This window comes from Molothrus ater, chromosome 2, assembly GCF_012460135.2.
Source record: "Molothrus ater isolate BHLD 08-10-18 breed brown headed cowbird chromosome 2, BPBGC_Mater_1.1, whole genome shotgun sequence".
Lineage (NCBI taxonomy): Eukaryota > Metazoa > Chordata > Aves > Passeriformes > Icteridae > Molothrus > Molothrus ater.
Window position 1 is genome coordinate 5,241,379 of NC_050479.2, and position 13,823 is coordinate 5,255,201.

The following is a 13,823-nucleotide window of genomic DNA, read 5'->3' on the forward strand; positions in this document are numbered from 1 at the left end:
ATCCCCAGGTCTCTGCCCAGAGACAGGGTTCAAGAAAGACAGCAACCACCAGGAGGAGAAGAGTAAGTTGTGAGGACACAGCTTCATGGCTTCATGAATCCAGAATAATTCCACACTGGATTTGACACCTCATTCCTGGCTACATAGAATAAAGGAAGTTGCTGTGAGAATCTGAGAGTATAAAAGGTCCAAAGATACACATTCCAGACAGAACACTGACAGAAATGTTTATTCAAAACACCTAGAAATGTTTATTCAAAACATCTTAACACAACCTTTTACAAATAAAAATATTGCAGGCTTACCAAACAAAATCATCTACTTTAAAATTTTATTTTTTGGGTCTTTTCCTTTAGTTATACCCAATTCCTCTGATTCCTCTGGTTCATCCTCCAAAATCAGTAATTTCTGTGGAGCAGAAGGAAAGACAGGGCATAGAGTTGTATTTTATTATAAAACACTGGAAAATAATCCCAGTAATCTAAAGCATAACTCTAGAACTCTGCTGTCCACCTCAGTCCTCCTCACCCACTGCCTTTCAATGCCAGTAGTTGAATTGAAATTGTTTACATTGTTTGTCAGCTGGCAGACAGACTCAGTACACCCACACTGACTGCCAGCCAGCCCATATGTAACTCTGAGCAGACAAAAATGCCTCCTGGTTAGATGATATCATAAGGAATGCAAAACTAAAAAGAGGGAATTTCTGTGTGGAAATTTCTATCTGGAAAAAAAAAAAATATGGTAAAGAGGCAGGGAATACCAGACTGCAAAGTAAACAGATTTTGTTATATCTGCTCTTCACAGGATGAATATTTTCTTCAAATCATTCCCTCTTCCTATAACTTAATCTTGCTAAATCTAAAGACAAGGGAAGCAACATGTTGCCTCATTAATTATGGATGGAGACCAATGCTGAAAAATGTTTAAAATCATCCAACTCCTTGATTCTGGAAATAAAGAGTTGGAGGGAACTTTGAATCTATTACTTTGCTGTGTTTTCAGGCATTGGCATCTGCCTCTGTGCCATATCTGACAGACACCTGGGCTCATTTGTTCTCAAAAACACCCTAGAAAAGCCACTGGGAAAACAACTGCTTTGTTGTGGTGGGCCAGAAAATTTATTAGAATCAAGTTCAGTCCAAATGGTTATTTGAGTCCAGGGGTCTTTGAGACAAACCAGGCTCAATGCACTTTTGCCAAATCCAGAGCTATAATCTGCTGAGATTTCTGATGGATTTGACCCAAGCCCAGGGACCCTGTAAAATGTCAGTCCTACACACCAGGTCAGCCAGATGCCTGTTCTGCCCTGAAGCTGGAGAGCACCTTCAGAGCTGGTGCTCAGAAAATTAAAAGCAAATAAACTGAAAACTACAAGAGCTGACCTAAATGTTTAGTGTATACCTCCAGGCATTTTCATATGGTTTAAGGTATTTTCTAATCCATAAAGACAGTGGTTGGCTTGGATTTATTGTCAAATGGACTGATTACAAATAGATACATTTAGGTGATATTTTTATATCAGATAGGCAAGCTTGTAAATTTTAGGAATAAATACAAAGAACACAGTTGGTTGGAGGCATATAAGCTAAACATGAGTAAGCATGGATGCATCCTTGCTGCTTGTATTTAAAACAGGCTTCTGAACTGCCTGGAAGAAAACCTGAGCACCTGGATTTCAGATCTCCTTGGTTTGTAGAAGAAACAAACCAACCAAAGACTATTCAAACCAGAATATATAACAACACCAAAAATTTGTTTCTTCATATTTGTTTTACCTGCTTTTGAACTACACTTGGGAGAATTAAGAATACACAGTTGTATTCATGAGAGAAAAGTGAAATGCTCAAAACTCCTGAACTTCTCAGGATCTGACATAGTTTGTCTCATTTTTGAATTTCCAGACTGTGGGGTTTTTTTAACAATCTCTTACAAATACAACTCTGCAGGTGCTGTCAAGTGTATATGCACAGAAGTGTCACTTTTAATTTGTTCTGTTGCAGTATATGAATTTACTTCTCATAGTTTCTCATAGAGGACTGCTCTCCTTATGAAAGGCAGAGATTCCCATGGTCTCCCAATAGCAGCATGGCTTCAGCTGATTGACATCCACAATTTCAAACCCTGACTGTTAATTAAAGAATGTGCACACGTGCCCCATTTCTCACCTTGATCCTCCTGATCTTGATTTACTTCTTCCTCTCTCTTTTCCTCACCTTCCCCTCCTGCATCGCCTTCTGGGTGATCCTCACCCTCCTCAGCATCTGAAATATAAGAAATTAGAAATACCAAAGAAAACCAATTTTACAAATTTGCATTCAGCCTTTGTTTCCAAGAAATAGCTCCTAAGTCCTACTGAAGGCTGCAGTTGTTGTTCACATGAGAAATCCCACAAAATCTTCTCTGTTTATAATCAGGTTTGTATAATAAGCCATGATATAGTCAAATAACTCACAGGCTTTCCAAGACAGTTGTATCTCATGCTATGTGAAATAAAACACATACATACATATTGTGCAGTTTATGAATGGACTTGGAAGTTCCAAATATTCAATACATGGAAAATCACAGGAAAAACAAAACAAAACACAGAAACGCTCTCACATCACTTGGTATTAAACCCCTAAAACAATGGTCACCATAGTCAAAACATGGAGTTTCCAGATGTTTCCAGAACAAACCTAGAGCTGATGGAATTTCCTCCTCTTCAGCTTCTCCACCTTCAGCTTCCTTGGGGACTAGCAGCTCCTCATCATGGGGAGACCAGGGTGTTAATTTAGTAATTTCTGATACTTTCCATATTGGTTCAAGAGGTAATGGTCGTTCATCCTCATCTTCCTCCTCTTTTTCCTAGAAGAGAATTCATGAAATCCAGGATTTCATCCTACAGACAGTAACTAAAATGATGGGTTAGTCTACTAAAACCTCCTTATCTGGCATCAAAATGGCAATAAAAGTATTTACAGGTGGAGCAACTTCAGCAGCTGCACATCTTGGACAAGAACTACCAAGTTCTTGAACCCTGATGAAAACAGTTGGCTGTTACTGATGATTGCTACCTGATGCTCTGTCTGGTAGATGCTGCACTGTCTCACACAAACAGAATGAAAAAACAGCTGTTTCTGCCTCAATCTTTGCCTAGGGAGAACATTTGAAAGGATCTAGGAAGGAGTAAGGTTGTGCACAGAGCTTATGGTTTTGAAATGTGAAAATATTTTTTAAATTTAAAAAAAAATCATGTTTTTTCTACAAATATGAAGGAGTCAATAATTGAACCATTGTCTGTATTATTATTTCTTCTTTTTTTAATGGGGTTTGTTTTATAATTACTTCAACTAAAGCAAATGGGCAAAATTTAATGTTACTTTAGTGACAGCACTGTGCCTTGCTTTAAAGACACATCTAAGAATTCCCAACTGAACTAAGGAAACACACATTACTCTGGATACTCCCATGAATCTGACACTTAATTTGAGGATCTCTTGCTTTTAGCCAGAAAAAAGCAAAACAGCCTTCAAACTTTGCAAATATCTATCACAATTGATAGGATTTTGATGATTATTATTTTATTCTTCAGAATGATTGCTGCATCACAGAGTTTTCAGAGTGTGCAACAGGAACTAATGTGTCAGACAACAGAGGTAGCAAACTCTAAGCTAAACTGTGGCAATTTTTTTAAAAATCAAACAGTTATATTAAAATATATCTCCTACTTCTCTAGCTATTTTTGCACCATATCAAACAGATATGTTTCAAAGCATTCATGCATAAAGAAGGGAAAACAGACTTTGATCCCAACCACTTACTAGAATTATTAGAAGCTGTGGATATTAAGCTCCTAACATGACCAGAACAGCAATAGTACATATTTCCCAAACATGACCCTGCTGGAAATTACCATTTGTATGCATAGCACCAAGCAGTTCAGAAACATAAAAAATATTGCTCATGGTTTTCTGGTGTTGAGAAGAAAATGCAATAGAGGCTAAATGTGTATACATAAATATCTATATTCCTCTGTGATTTGAAGCTTCAAATGTTTTGGAAATGTCCTGATTCTTTTTAAGCAGAAAGGATTCATGTCTGCAAGCAGTGCAAAATCACACCTTGTACTTTTCTAAGGTTACACAGTAGAAAACATTAAAAACAAAATGAAACCTCATTTAGCTCTTAAAATGCATGAGTTTCTTTTTTGACTCAAAAGATCACATCACTGTCTGTAAAGCATTTTATATATTCCTCAACAACAGATTTGATTTACTGAGTGCTCTTGCACTGTTTCTTTTACCTGCACTGGTTGTATGTATTCACCATGCTGCTCACATCCAATATCAAAGATGAATTTGCCACGACCTAAAGGCTGCATAAAAACACAAAAGCATCAGGAGAACCAAACAGCTGATCCATTCTAAGCCAGAAATGTAAAATATCCTTTACTACAAATTCCATGCAATAGTCAGTAACACTACAGTTGGAAAGCAATGTTGCAAAGAAACTTAACATTGTGTTTATAGAATAATTCAGTTTCATGTGTTACACTAATGGTACAGGAAATACTACAAAAAATCAGAAGCCTAGCTTGTTATTTTAAGTGGAAATAGGTCATATTAAGGCAATTCCATGCTAACTGTTCAGAATAGAAAGCACACTTACCTTTCCATTGAGAAACCTGCCCTTAAATCTGTGGTTTAGGTGGATAAGTTCAGCTGGTCCATTCTGGATTCCATTAACCCAACAACCAACATACTTAGATCCTGTCTCTTTATAGACATATGTGCCTTGCCCATGCCTAGGGAGAAAATAATAATTTTGTTTTATGCCAGTGAATATTGAGAATTTAGGCTGTTGTTATAATTAAGACACAAAAACTGTATTAATTAAGCAGCTGAAATTACTCAAGCTGGACTAAATTGCCAAGGTCACCCCTGGACCTAATTTGCTGCAGTCAGACATGCTCTGAAAATAATGTTTGCATTTTAATGCCATTGGGTGACCTGAAGCATCCCTGTGAGAAGGAAACAAACCTCTTGTTGTTAGCCCATTCTCCAGTATAGGTGTCTCCATTTGCATACAGATATTCTCCATGGCCCTGTCTCTGGTCATGCACCCAGTCTCCTTCAAGGACAAAAGGATAAAAGCAGTGTGAGAGCTGGTTTCTTTCACAGTAGCCAGTTTGTAACATTATCATACAAGTATTAGAGAAAGAAAAGAAAGCTATGGCACTGCTGGGATTCCTCACTATTCCTTACACCACTCCTTACTCTAAAGTAGAATCCCTTGCTCTTTTTTCATCAGTCTGTTCCTCTCCACAAGTATTTATGCTGCTGCCTGACGTCCCTTTCCATTTTTCCATAATTACCTGCCTTCATTATCACTCTCTATTACCATTATGAACACATAAAAACCCAGTCCTGTCTTTGATTGGGAAATGTATTACAGTTGCATTAGATAATGTGACATTTCCACATGAATTTAAAGAGGAGCTACTTTAATTTGCCTCATTTTCTGAAGTTGTCCTGTCAGTATTGGAGCACATCTATTCAGAAGGATGCTGGATGGTTTCTATCTTAATTATTCTTCTAATCAAACCTAAAATAAATAAAAAAAAAAATACCCAAAACCAACTCAGAGTATATGTTCCTGCAAGGCAAGATTGGACTGCTCTTTTTGCTGTCAGCTTTTCACCCTCACAATGTGAATGTCTTTTCTTTCCTAGCTTAGAAATTAGGAGGGAAATATTGTTCTTTGAAACTTAACTGATAGATTCTGATTGTTTCAGGTACTCTCCAGCAAGCAGGGGAACTCTAACTTTCATTACTTCTTCAAACTTCAGGTATCCCAATTCCTAAATAAGGGCTTTATTGAGAAGCCTATTTTTTTTAATGTTAGACCTAACAAATGTCCTAACACAAATTCCCATAAATAAACCCCAAGCTTCTCAGAACTGTTAATAAAAAGGTAATGAGAGGAAAATATTTTGTAGAAATATATGTTGGAAAATATCCTGTATCTTCTTAAAACAAGACATTCTCCAATTCACTCTCTCTTTTCATTTGTTGGGGGAGGAGGAGCGGGGGTGGAATGTGTCCTTTTGGCAACAGAAATCCTTCCAACTGCGTTCATTGCTTTACCTGCATATTTCGATCCATCTGGATAAAAAAAGACACCTTTGCCATGCTTTTTGTTTTGAAGGTAGTTCCCGGTGTAGAGAGCACCGTTTTTAAACCTGTAGGTCCCCTGAAACACATTTGGTACAGATGAAACAGCCATCAGTTCTCACCCTTGTTTCAATACAGAGCCCAAACAGCCCAACTGCAGAAGCAGAACCACAACCAGGCTCGGTGTCTTACATGTCCACTCCTCAAGCCATGCTCGTATTCCCCTTCGTAGGTGTCACCATTGGGCAGCCGCGCCTTCCCGAACCCGTGCCGCTGCCCTTGGCCATCGCGATCGCCCTCGTACTCCTGCCAAACGGGAGGGAAAGGGTTCAAGGGCTGGCCGGGCACAAACCAACTCATCAGAGGGACACAGGTGTTTGAGGAAAGCCGCTCCGGCTCGGCTCCAGACCCCGGCACCCCCAGGCTTCTTGGCACAGAGCTGAAAAGGGCGGACGCGTTGTTCCACACCCGTGTTAGAAGCCGGGAGGTGGCACAGCCGTGCCCGGGGCTGCCCTCGGCAACGCTGCCCGGCCTGGCGGGCACTGAGCACGGCTGTTCCTTCCCTTTCCCTTTGCCTTCCCTTTCCCTTTCCCCTTCCCTTCCCCGCTCCCCCCGGGCCCCGCGGACCCCGATGTCTTTCCCGGCCTCGCCGGACTCGGCGTCCTCGGAGCCCAGGTCCGACATGGCCGCGGCGTCGCCGTCGCTGTGACAACCGAGCGAGCGCGGCCCTCAGCGGGGCCTGCCCGGACACCCCAGCCCGAGCCCCGGGAAATAAAAACGAACTCTCCAAGCTGCTTGTTGGAAAGGCAGCGTTCGTTGTGAAAAATGCGTGTATTTTATGATCGGCTTTTCGCAAATATTCAAATGAATATGACATGTGTTGTATTAGAAAGTAATGCTGTATTAATTCTCTTAAGTAGTGTGTTAAATATAGTTTTAGGTTATGAAAATTGTTAAAATAGAAACCATGCTATGTAGGATACTTTTCTTTAAAGAAAGGACTCTCAGCGAGATAGCAGCCACAGGACACCTAAATCTTTCAGAGAAGAAGAATTCATTGCCCTCTTATCAGAAGAAACGAACTTCTTCCCGCCTCGAAGGCGCTGTTAGGATTCAGAGGAAGAAGCTGACACTGACCAGACAGAATCCTGTGTTTGAATGGAATTTATGCATCATGTATGAGGTGTATGAATATGCAACAGGCTATTGCTTTTAAGGGTTAATCCTCTGTTAACGTGGGTCCTTTTTCAGGCTTATTTTGCCCAGAAAGGAATACCCAGACGTCTGTAACTCTTTGTATTTATTGTCTCATATTGTCCTAATTCAATTTGTCCAAATTATTATTACTCTAATTGTATTACTATTTTTATAACCATTTTATTACTATTAAACTCTTAAAGTGTTAAAAACAAGTGATTGGCATTTTTCACATTTGTGATTCGGTGTTGAAGGAACACGGGGATGGCTCCCCACAACATGAATGTCAGCCATCAAAATGCTTATCTATTTATACATTTCAGTGAAGAGATTAATTTAATTAGCTTACAATTCACATAGTTCTCTTCATTAATTAGTATTCTGTCTTCTATTTGTTATTGATTTCTCACTTCTCATGCTAATTAGTCTGCGTTTTTCAGTCTTTTTATTATCTTTTTCCCAGATAGGGCATTTCTGCTTTATGTAATGTGGTTTATGAATTCTGTTCAGTTGTCAACAATAAATTTCCCTCTCAGGCTCTGCCAATTTCCTTCTCCAGGTCTGAGAGCACAAAGTATGTCAAGCCCTAAACTCTTAATTGGTTTTTTCTAACACATGGACATCACCCAGAGTTTGCCCATCAACTGTTAATTGTTTCACAGATTAAAGCCCTTCTAAACATTTCCCCCCACCACTGCCCAGGCTCCTTTTAAAACAGTGCCAGACTCTGTTCAGTTCCCAGCATCAGGATGAGGAGCAACAGCCGTGAAATAAAACACAAGAAGTTCCACCTCAACATGAGGAAGAATTTGTTTATATTGAAGGTGGCAGAGCTCTGGAACAGCTGCCCAGGGAGGACACAGAGTTCCCTCTCTGGAGACATTCCAGAGCCACCTGGATGTGCTCTGTGTCACTGCTCTGGGTGACCCTGCCTTGGCAGGAATTGGACTGGGTGATCTCCAGAGGTCACTCCAACCCTCTGCCTCTTCCCCTCAGCTTTTCCCAGCCAATGCCTTCGTTGTGTTGAGATAGGGCATTTCTGCTTTATGTAATGTGGTTTATAAACTCTGTTTGGTTGTCAACAATAAATTTCCCTCTCAGGCTCTGCCAATTTCCTTCTCCAGGTCTGAGAGCACAAAGTATGTCAAGCCCTAAACTCTTAATTGGTTTTTTCTAACACATGGACATCACCCAGAGTTTGCCCATCAACTGTTAATTGTTTCACAGATTAAAGCTCTTCTCAACATTTCCCCCTACCACTGCCCAGGCTCCTTTTAAAACAATGTCAGACTTTGTTCAGTGGTGCCCAGCATCAGGATGAGGAGCAACAGCCATGAAATAAAACACAAGAAGTTCCACTTTGACATTGGGAAGAATTTCTTTATGTTGAAGGTGGCAGAGCTCTGGAACGGCTGCCCAGGGAGGACACAGAGTTCCCTCTCTGGAGACATTCCAGAGCCACCTGGATGTGCTCTGTGTCACTGCTCTGGGTGACCCTGCCTTGGCAGCAGTTGGACTGGGTGATCTCCAGAGGTCACTCCAACCCTCTGCCTCTTCCCCTCAGCTTTTCCCAGCCAGTACCTTCTGTTTGTTGAAACTGGTGACATCTGGGATGTGACCTGAGACTCCCTCAGCCTTCTGAGAGCTCCCAATAGTTCAGCTGGTCTGGCCTGAAAACAACATTTTAGATTTTAAACCAAATCCTCCACCTAGATTCTTTCATTTTAGGTCATTTATTGATGTTCAGAAATACCAGTCCACTTTTTGTTTTCTCTCCTACAGGAGTCAGGCAAATCACCTCACCATCACTTTGCACAGTATTTTAATGGCCAAGCATTCACAAGAGGAGCCAGACAAGGACATGCTTGGTGAAAAGCAGTGAGCTATTCAGGCACTGGGCAGAGCAGGTGATGCTTCTGAGTTAGACAGGATTGGCAAGTGGCTGGAAAATGAGTGGAGGTCACCTTATGCCCTAAATCAAAGCTCCATCACCCAAACCAGAAGAAAAACAGGGTCATCACTATACAAAGATACACCATATTCAGGTGGGTTTCTTCCTTCCATAGGCAGGAATCTAAATAGCCAGTATTTGAATAATGTATGAATAGTAATAAGGTGTCCCTTCTGTGGCAAGTCTCTTTTTGACTTCAGTTGGGTAAAGATGAAAAAGGAAGAGACTATTGCTAAATACCTCTGTGTTCACAGGAACCCTTCCAGCTTCTGAGTTAACATCAGTTACTCATTTGAGAGCACTTTGCCTTTGAAGCAGTTAAGAATGCTGAAATGAAATTTTGTTAGCTGGCAGAGCATGATACATTTATTGACTCCAAACTGTATGCTTATTTCTCTTTCCTGCACACTCCCAGCATTTGACTAGGGAAGCCCAATTTGCATAATGTACTGTTAATAAGCAATTGCAGAATATGCAAACTACTGCTCTGCTCATCTCCTGCAGAGCTGACATGAGTGCACAACTTGGTGATGCCTCTGTTTCTCCCTTGCACCTAAGATTGGCTTAAATTCTTTTAGCTATGATAAGGTAATGTCTCTAATTTTAAAAGTGCTCACTTGGTCTGTCATGGAAAATTAATTCTAAGCAGATACTGAGGCTCAGAGTGACAAGGGAATTAATGTTTGGAATGCATAGGGAGGTGCTGCCTGTTAAACTCGAGGACAAAAATAACCAGACGTGTCTTTTGCCCTGGAAGGTGATGTGGCTCAGGGAACAGCTGTGACACAAACAGGAAGCAGTGACAAGACATCAGTGACAAGACATCAGAGCCACTCCCCTGGATGACCACTAATAATGATCATTAACTGCTCTTGCTTATTGTTTCAGAGCTCTGAAGAAGGAAGAGGGTCTGAAGCAGCTCAGTTTTCTTGAGAAGCAGCTAAGAACTCTTTCTTTATAGAAGTTAAACTACTCAGTACCTAGAAGTGGCAGATAGAATAAATGTCTTTGCAACAGGATCATTTTACTTAAATGAGGGAGGCATCATTTAAAGTTTTCTACACCTGGAAACTGCCTTGTGAGGACAGCTACAGCTTATACATAATTAATGACAAGAATTTATTTTGTAGTTTCTTGTCTTGCAGTTGAATTTGGATACACTTCAATGTCAGATTAAATTTAAGCTTCGGGTATGTCACTGTTGAAAGGAGGTCTGCTATCATCCTTATTTTCCTGTTCTTTTCCCTTTTCTGTCAAAGGACCAATATTCCTAAGGTCCTGCTGATCTTCTATACAAATGTCATTTGTCCAAAGTCCCGAGAGGGTAATTTTTGCTGACTACCTGCTCTGCCCTTGCTGCTGGCTGAGCTGGCAGCTGCCAGCACTGCCAGTCATCCTGGCAGGGACAGCAGAAGCTGCCACAGCTGTGAGTGACCCTGAGGAAACTCCTGGTTTGCGTTTGACAGGAGCCCCACAGGGAGCCAGAGCTGCACTAAAACCAAAATCCATTGCTGCCAGAGGTGCTTAAAAACAGAGAAAGACAACAACAGAGGGAAGGAAAAGGCCGCTGGAATGAAGGTGTCAGAAGGTGCCTCCTGTGGGAGAGGACAGCCCTGGATGTCCTTTTATCCTGCCTTGAAGGTCCTCACTTTGATTTTTAAGCTCCTCTTTTGATTTTCCAGCTCTTCTGCAGAGAGAAATGGCCAAAAAGCACTTTTAAGGCCAGTTATGCTCCTGTTTCTCCTTGGAGTTTACTCTCTCTTAGGAGGGGGACACTTTTGCAGTTCAGGGATTTTGCAGGGAAAATGCTGCTGTTCCAGGCCTGTGAAACAACCTGAACACTTCCTTCCAGCATTGACCAAGCTATGGAAACACACAATGAACATCCAAAACCACAGGACTATTTGTTGACCTCTGTGATTCAATCAGTGTCCTGCCTCAAAGGGGTGATAAAAATCCAGCAGGGTGCACACACAGCCTCTGATGTGGCAAAGGCAGGATGCTCCTTCATTCCTACTCAGTGCACTTGGGAATTCCTGCCCCCAAGAGCTCACTGGTCTCTGCCCCTGTCCCACCATGCATCCTCCTTGCAGGGGCAGTGCCTCCTGAGCCAGCTTTTCTCCACCCCGCCAGCAGTGCGGTCCAGGGAGCTGTCTTTTCACCTTCTGCCATCAAAATTACCAGGATGAGTGGAGATCATTTGCCTGACTCACAGGTTGGTTTCCTCACTTCTCACATTACTCAGCCATTCCTGACAGAGTTGGTGACTCTGGGAGGGCCAGTCCTTGGCACTGAATTCAGTTTGAGTTTTGCTCTGGGCTCAATTAGAGATGCAGGTGATCCTTCATTGCTATTGGTAGGGCAGACCTGAGCAGGATTATATCTTCTGGCAAGACTTTAAAGAACAGAAATCTGCAATTTCCCCTCTTAAAAAACAGTAATTTCCATCTTTCTCTTTGTAAAAGTGTTTATGGCTGGTAACAGATATTAGCAAAGTGTCAACAGGAGCTGTCAGGAAAATCTTAATGAAATGAGATCTGTTCCTCCTGACACTTAAATATAAACAAGATTGTTTTCAACAGCCTTTTTGGAAGAGAAATGTGGGATTAGGGAACTGAAATAATATCCTAAGGGGAGTTCTTATTTGGGAATATACACTTCAGATCTTTTTAATATTCTGCAATATCATCAGGCACACTTTCAATATTTTCTGAGATAATGGGAACAAACAGTGGACAAAGTGGAACTGTCACCAAGTTCCATATACTGGGTTTTTTCATCCAATTGAGAATTAAGCAAGATTCTGAAATGTCAAAATCCTTTGCAAAATGGGAACTTCTCTCCACACAACCCTTTTTAAGCTCTTTACAAGCAAAATGAAATCTGCTTACTCTGTGTGTATGCCAAATAAAGATAGCCTCTGTTTGTGCTCATAACTAAGTCAGAAGAACAAGCAAATGACCTTTCTAGCCACTCAGTTTACAAATGCCTCCTCCAAGTACAATTAACATTGCATATCCTGAAGGCAGGACGATTCAAAAACCTAAGTTTGTGTGAAAGCCATTCTTGAAATACAGATAATGCTTTTTTTTGTCTCTTGGCTAAATATGACCTTTTATTTCCCTCCTGCAGATTATCCAAGGGAAAGTTCTGTTGTATTTATATCTTGCCTCCCATTTCTCTGACCTCACTGCTCAATTTGAAGTACAGTCTGCATTCCATTCTTCAGACATCTGGGAAAATTGTCAGGTTTTTCCTTTTACCTAAAGGGTCTCCCTTTTCACTAAAGTGCAGTGGGGACACACAGAGGTCCCTGTGGTTCCATTTAGGAAATTGTTGCTGATGTCTTTCCTCAAGACTTTGACAACAGTCAACATTACTAGTGATACCAAGAAAGCAGTTAGCATTCATGAGATAAAAAAAAAATCTTATGGTCAGTATAAGAATAAAGCAGCACCAATATTACAATATTACAATTTTCTCTATTTTTCTGTGGAAGTGTTTTTAGTTGTTGGGTTTTTTTCATTAAATAAAACCCCAAGCCTAAGCTTCTTTATTCAGGCAGACCTTGTAATGCCATAAAGCTCAAGCAGCCCAATCCTTTTGTCTACACCCCCTGAAGTCCTAACCTGATAATTCAGAATTAATTCAATAGACAATAATGAAATGATTGAGGTAGATGGGACTAATTTGCTGTCTCCTCATTCCTGTCAGCTCAAATACCTTCAAACATCCTTTTCTTATTCATGACTTGCAAGACAATTGCTTTAGTGCAAGCTCTGCTCTGCTTTTTATTTTACTGTGATTCTGGTATTTGATTTCTGCTACAATATGTGCTCCCTCCTCATCTAACTACCCTTCAGTGACCAAGCCTGCAAGCAAGGAGAAAGGAAATCTGCAGAAACCTACCTGCTTAATTCACTCTGTTTACTCCTCAGCAATTGTTTCTGTAGCCATATCTTGCACTTCCACCCAGTTCTCCAGGAAATCTAAGAGTAGAAATAAGGGCAAAATAACAAGAAAAACGATCCCATTTCCTGCAGGAAGCAGAATTAAATTCTTCAAGATAAGTTCCTCAAAATAGATTTGGGCATTTTCGTGGACCACGGTCTACATAATGTTTCACAGATTCCATCTACAATAACACAGCTTGGTTGTGGTTTTGTTTTAAATTCTGCATTCTCAGAATATTTTTGCTCATTTTTCTGTGAGCAGGTGGCTGAAGGTGTGGGAGCTGCTCCAGGGAACCTCCATCCCTGCTCCAGCAGCCACTGATCCCAGGCCACATGCAGCAGCCCTGCCCCTTCAGCATATCCCAAAAAAACCCCCACTGCTGCTACAGCCACTTTTTAAACAGATCCTTCCTTAGACAGCATGAGGTGGTTTAACCATCCCACTCTCCAGCCCTCTGGAAAGCCTTGGGCAGAGTCAGAGCAGGCAGAGTCCAAAAGACAACTCACAGGTTTCAAATCAATGCTGCTATTTCTAATTGTCTCCCCCAGGCTGACCAGTATCTA

General features: G+C 41.0%; 1 protein-coding gene across 1 annotated transcript; it reads right to left on the reverse strand.

Moving 5' to 3' along the window:
- Positions 1-201: 201 nt before the first annotated feature.
- Positions 202-6,849, reverse strand: RSPH1 (radial spoke head component 1). The gene is made up of 9 exons (XM_036384746.1): positions 6,786-6,849; positions 6,351-6,464; positions 6,132-6,237; positions 5,025-5,115; positions 4,654-4,789; positions 4,289-4,360; positions 2,682-2,850; positions 2,169-2,264; positions 202-408 (listed from the first exon to the last, which is right to left on the reverse strand). Exons 1-9 carry the CDS (start codon positions 6,840-6,842, stop codon positions 386-388), a joined length of 864 nt encoding a protein of 287 aa, XP_036240639.1. The 5' UTR covers positions 6,843-6,849; the 3' UTR covers positions 202-385.
- Between the last annotated feature and the right edge of the window lie 6,974 nt (positions 6,850-13,823).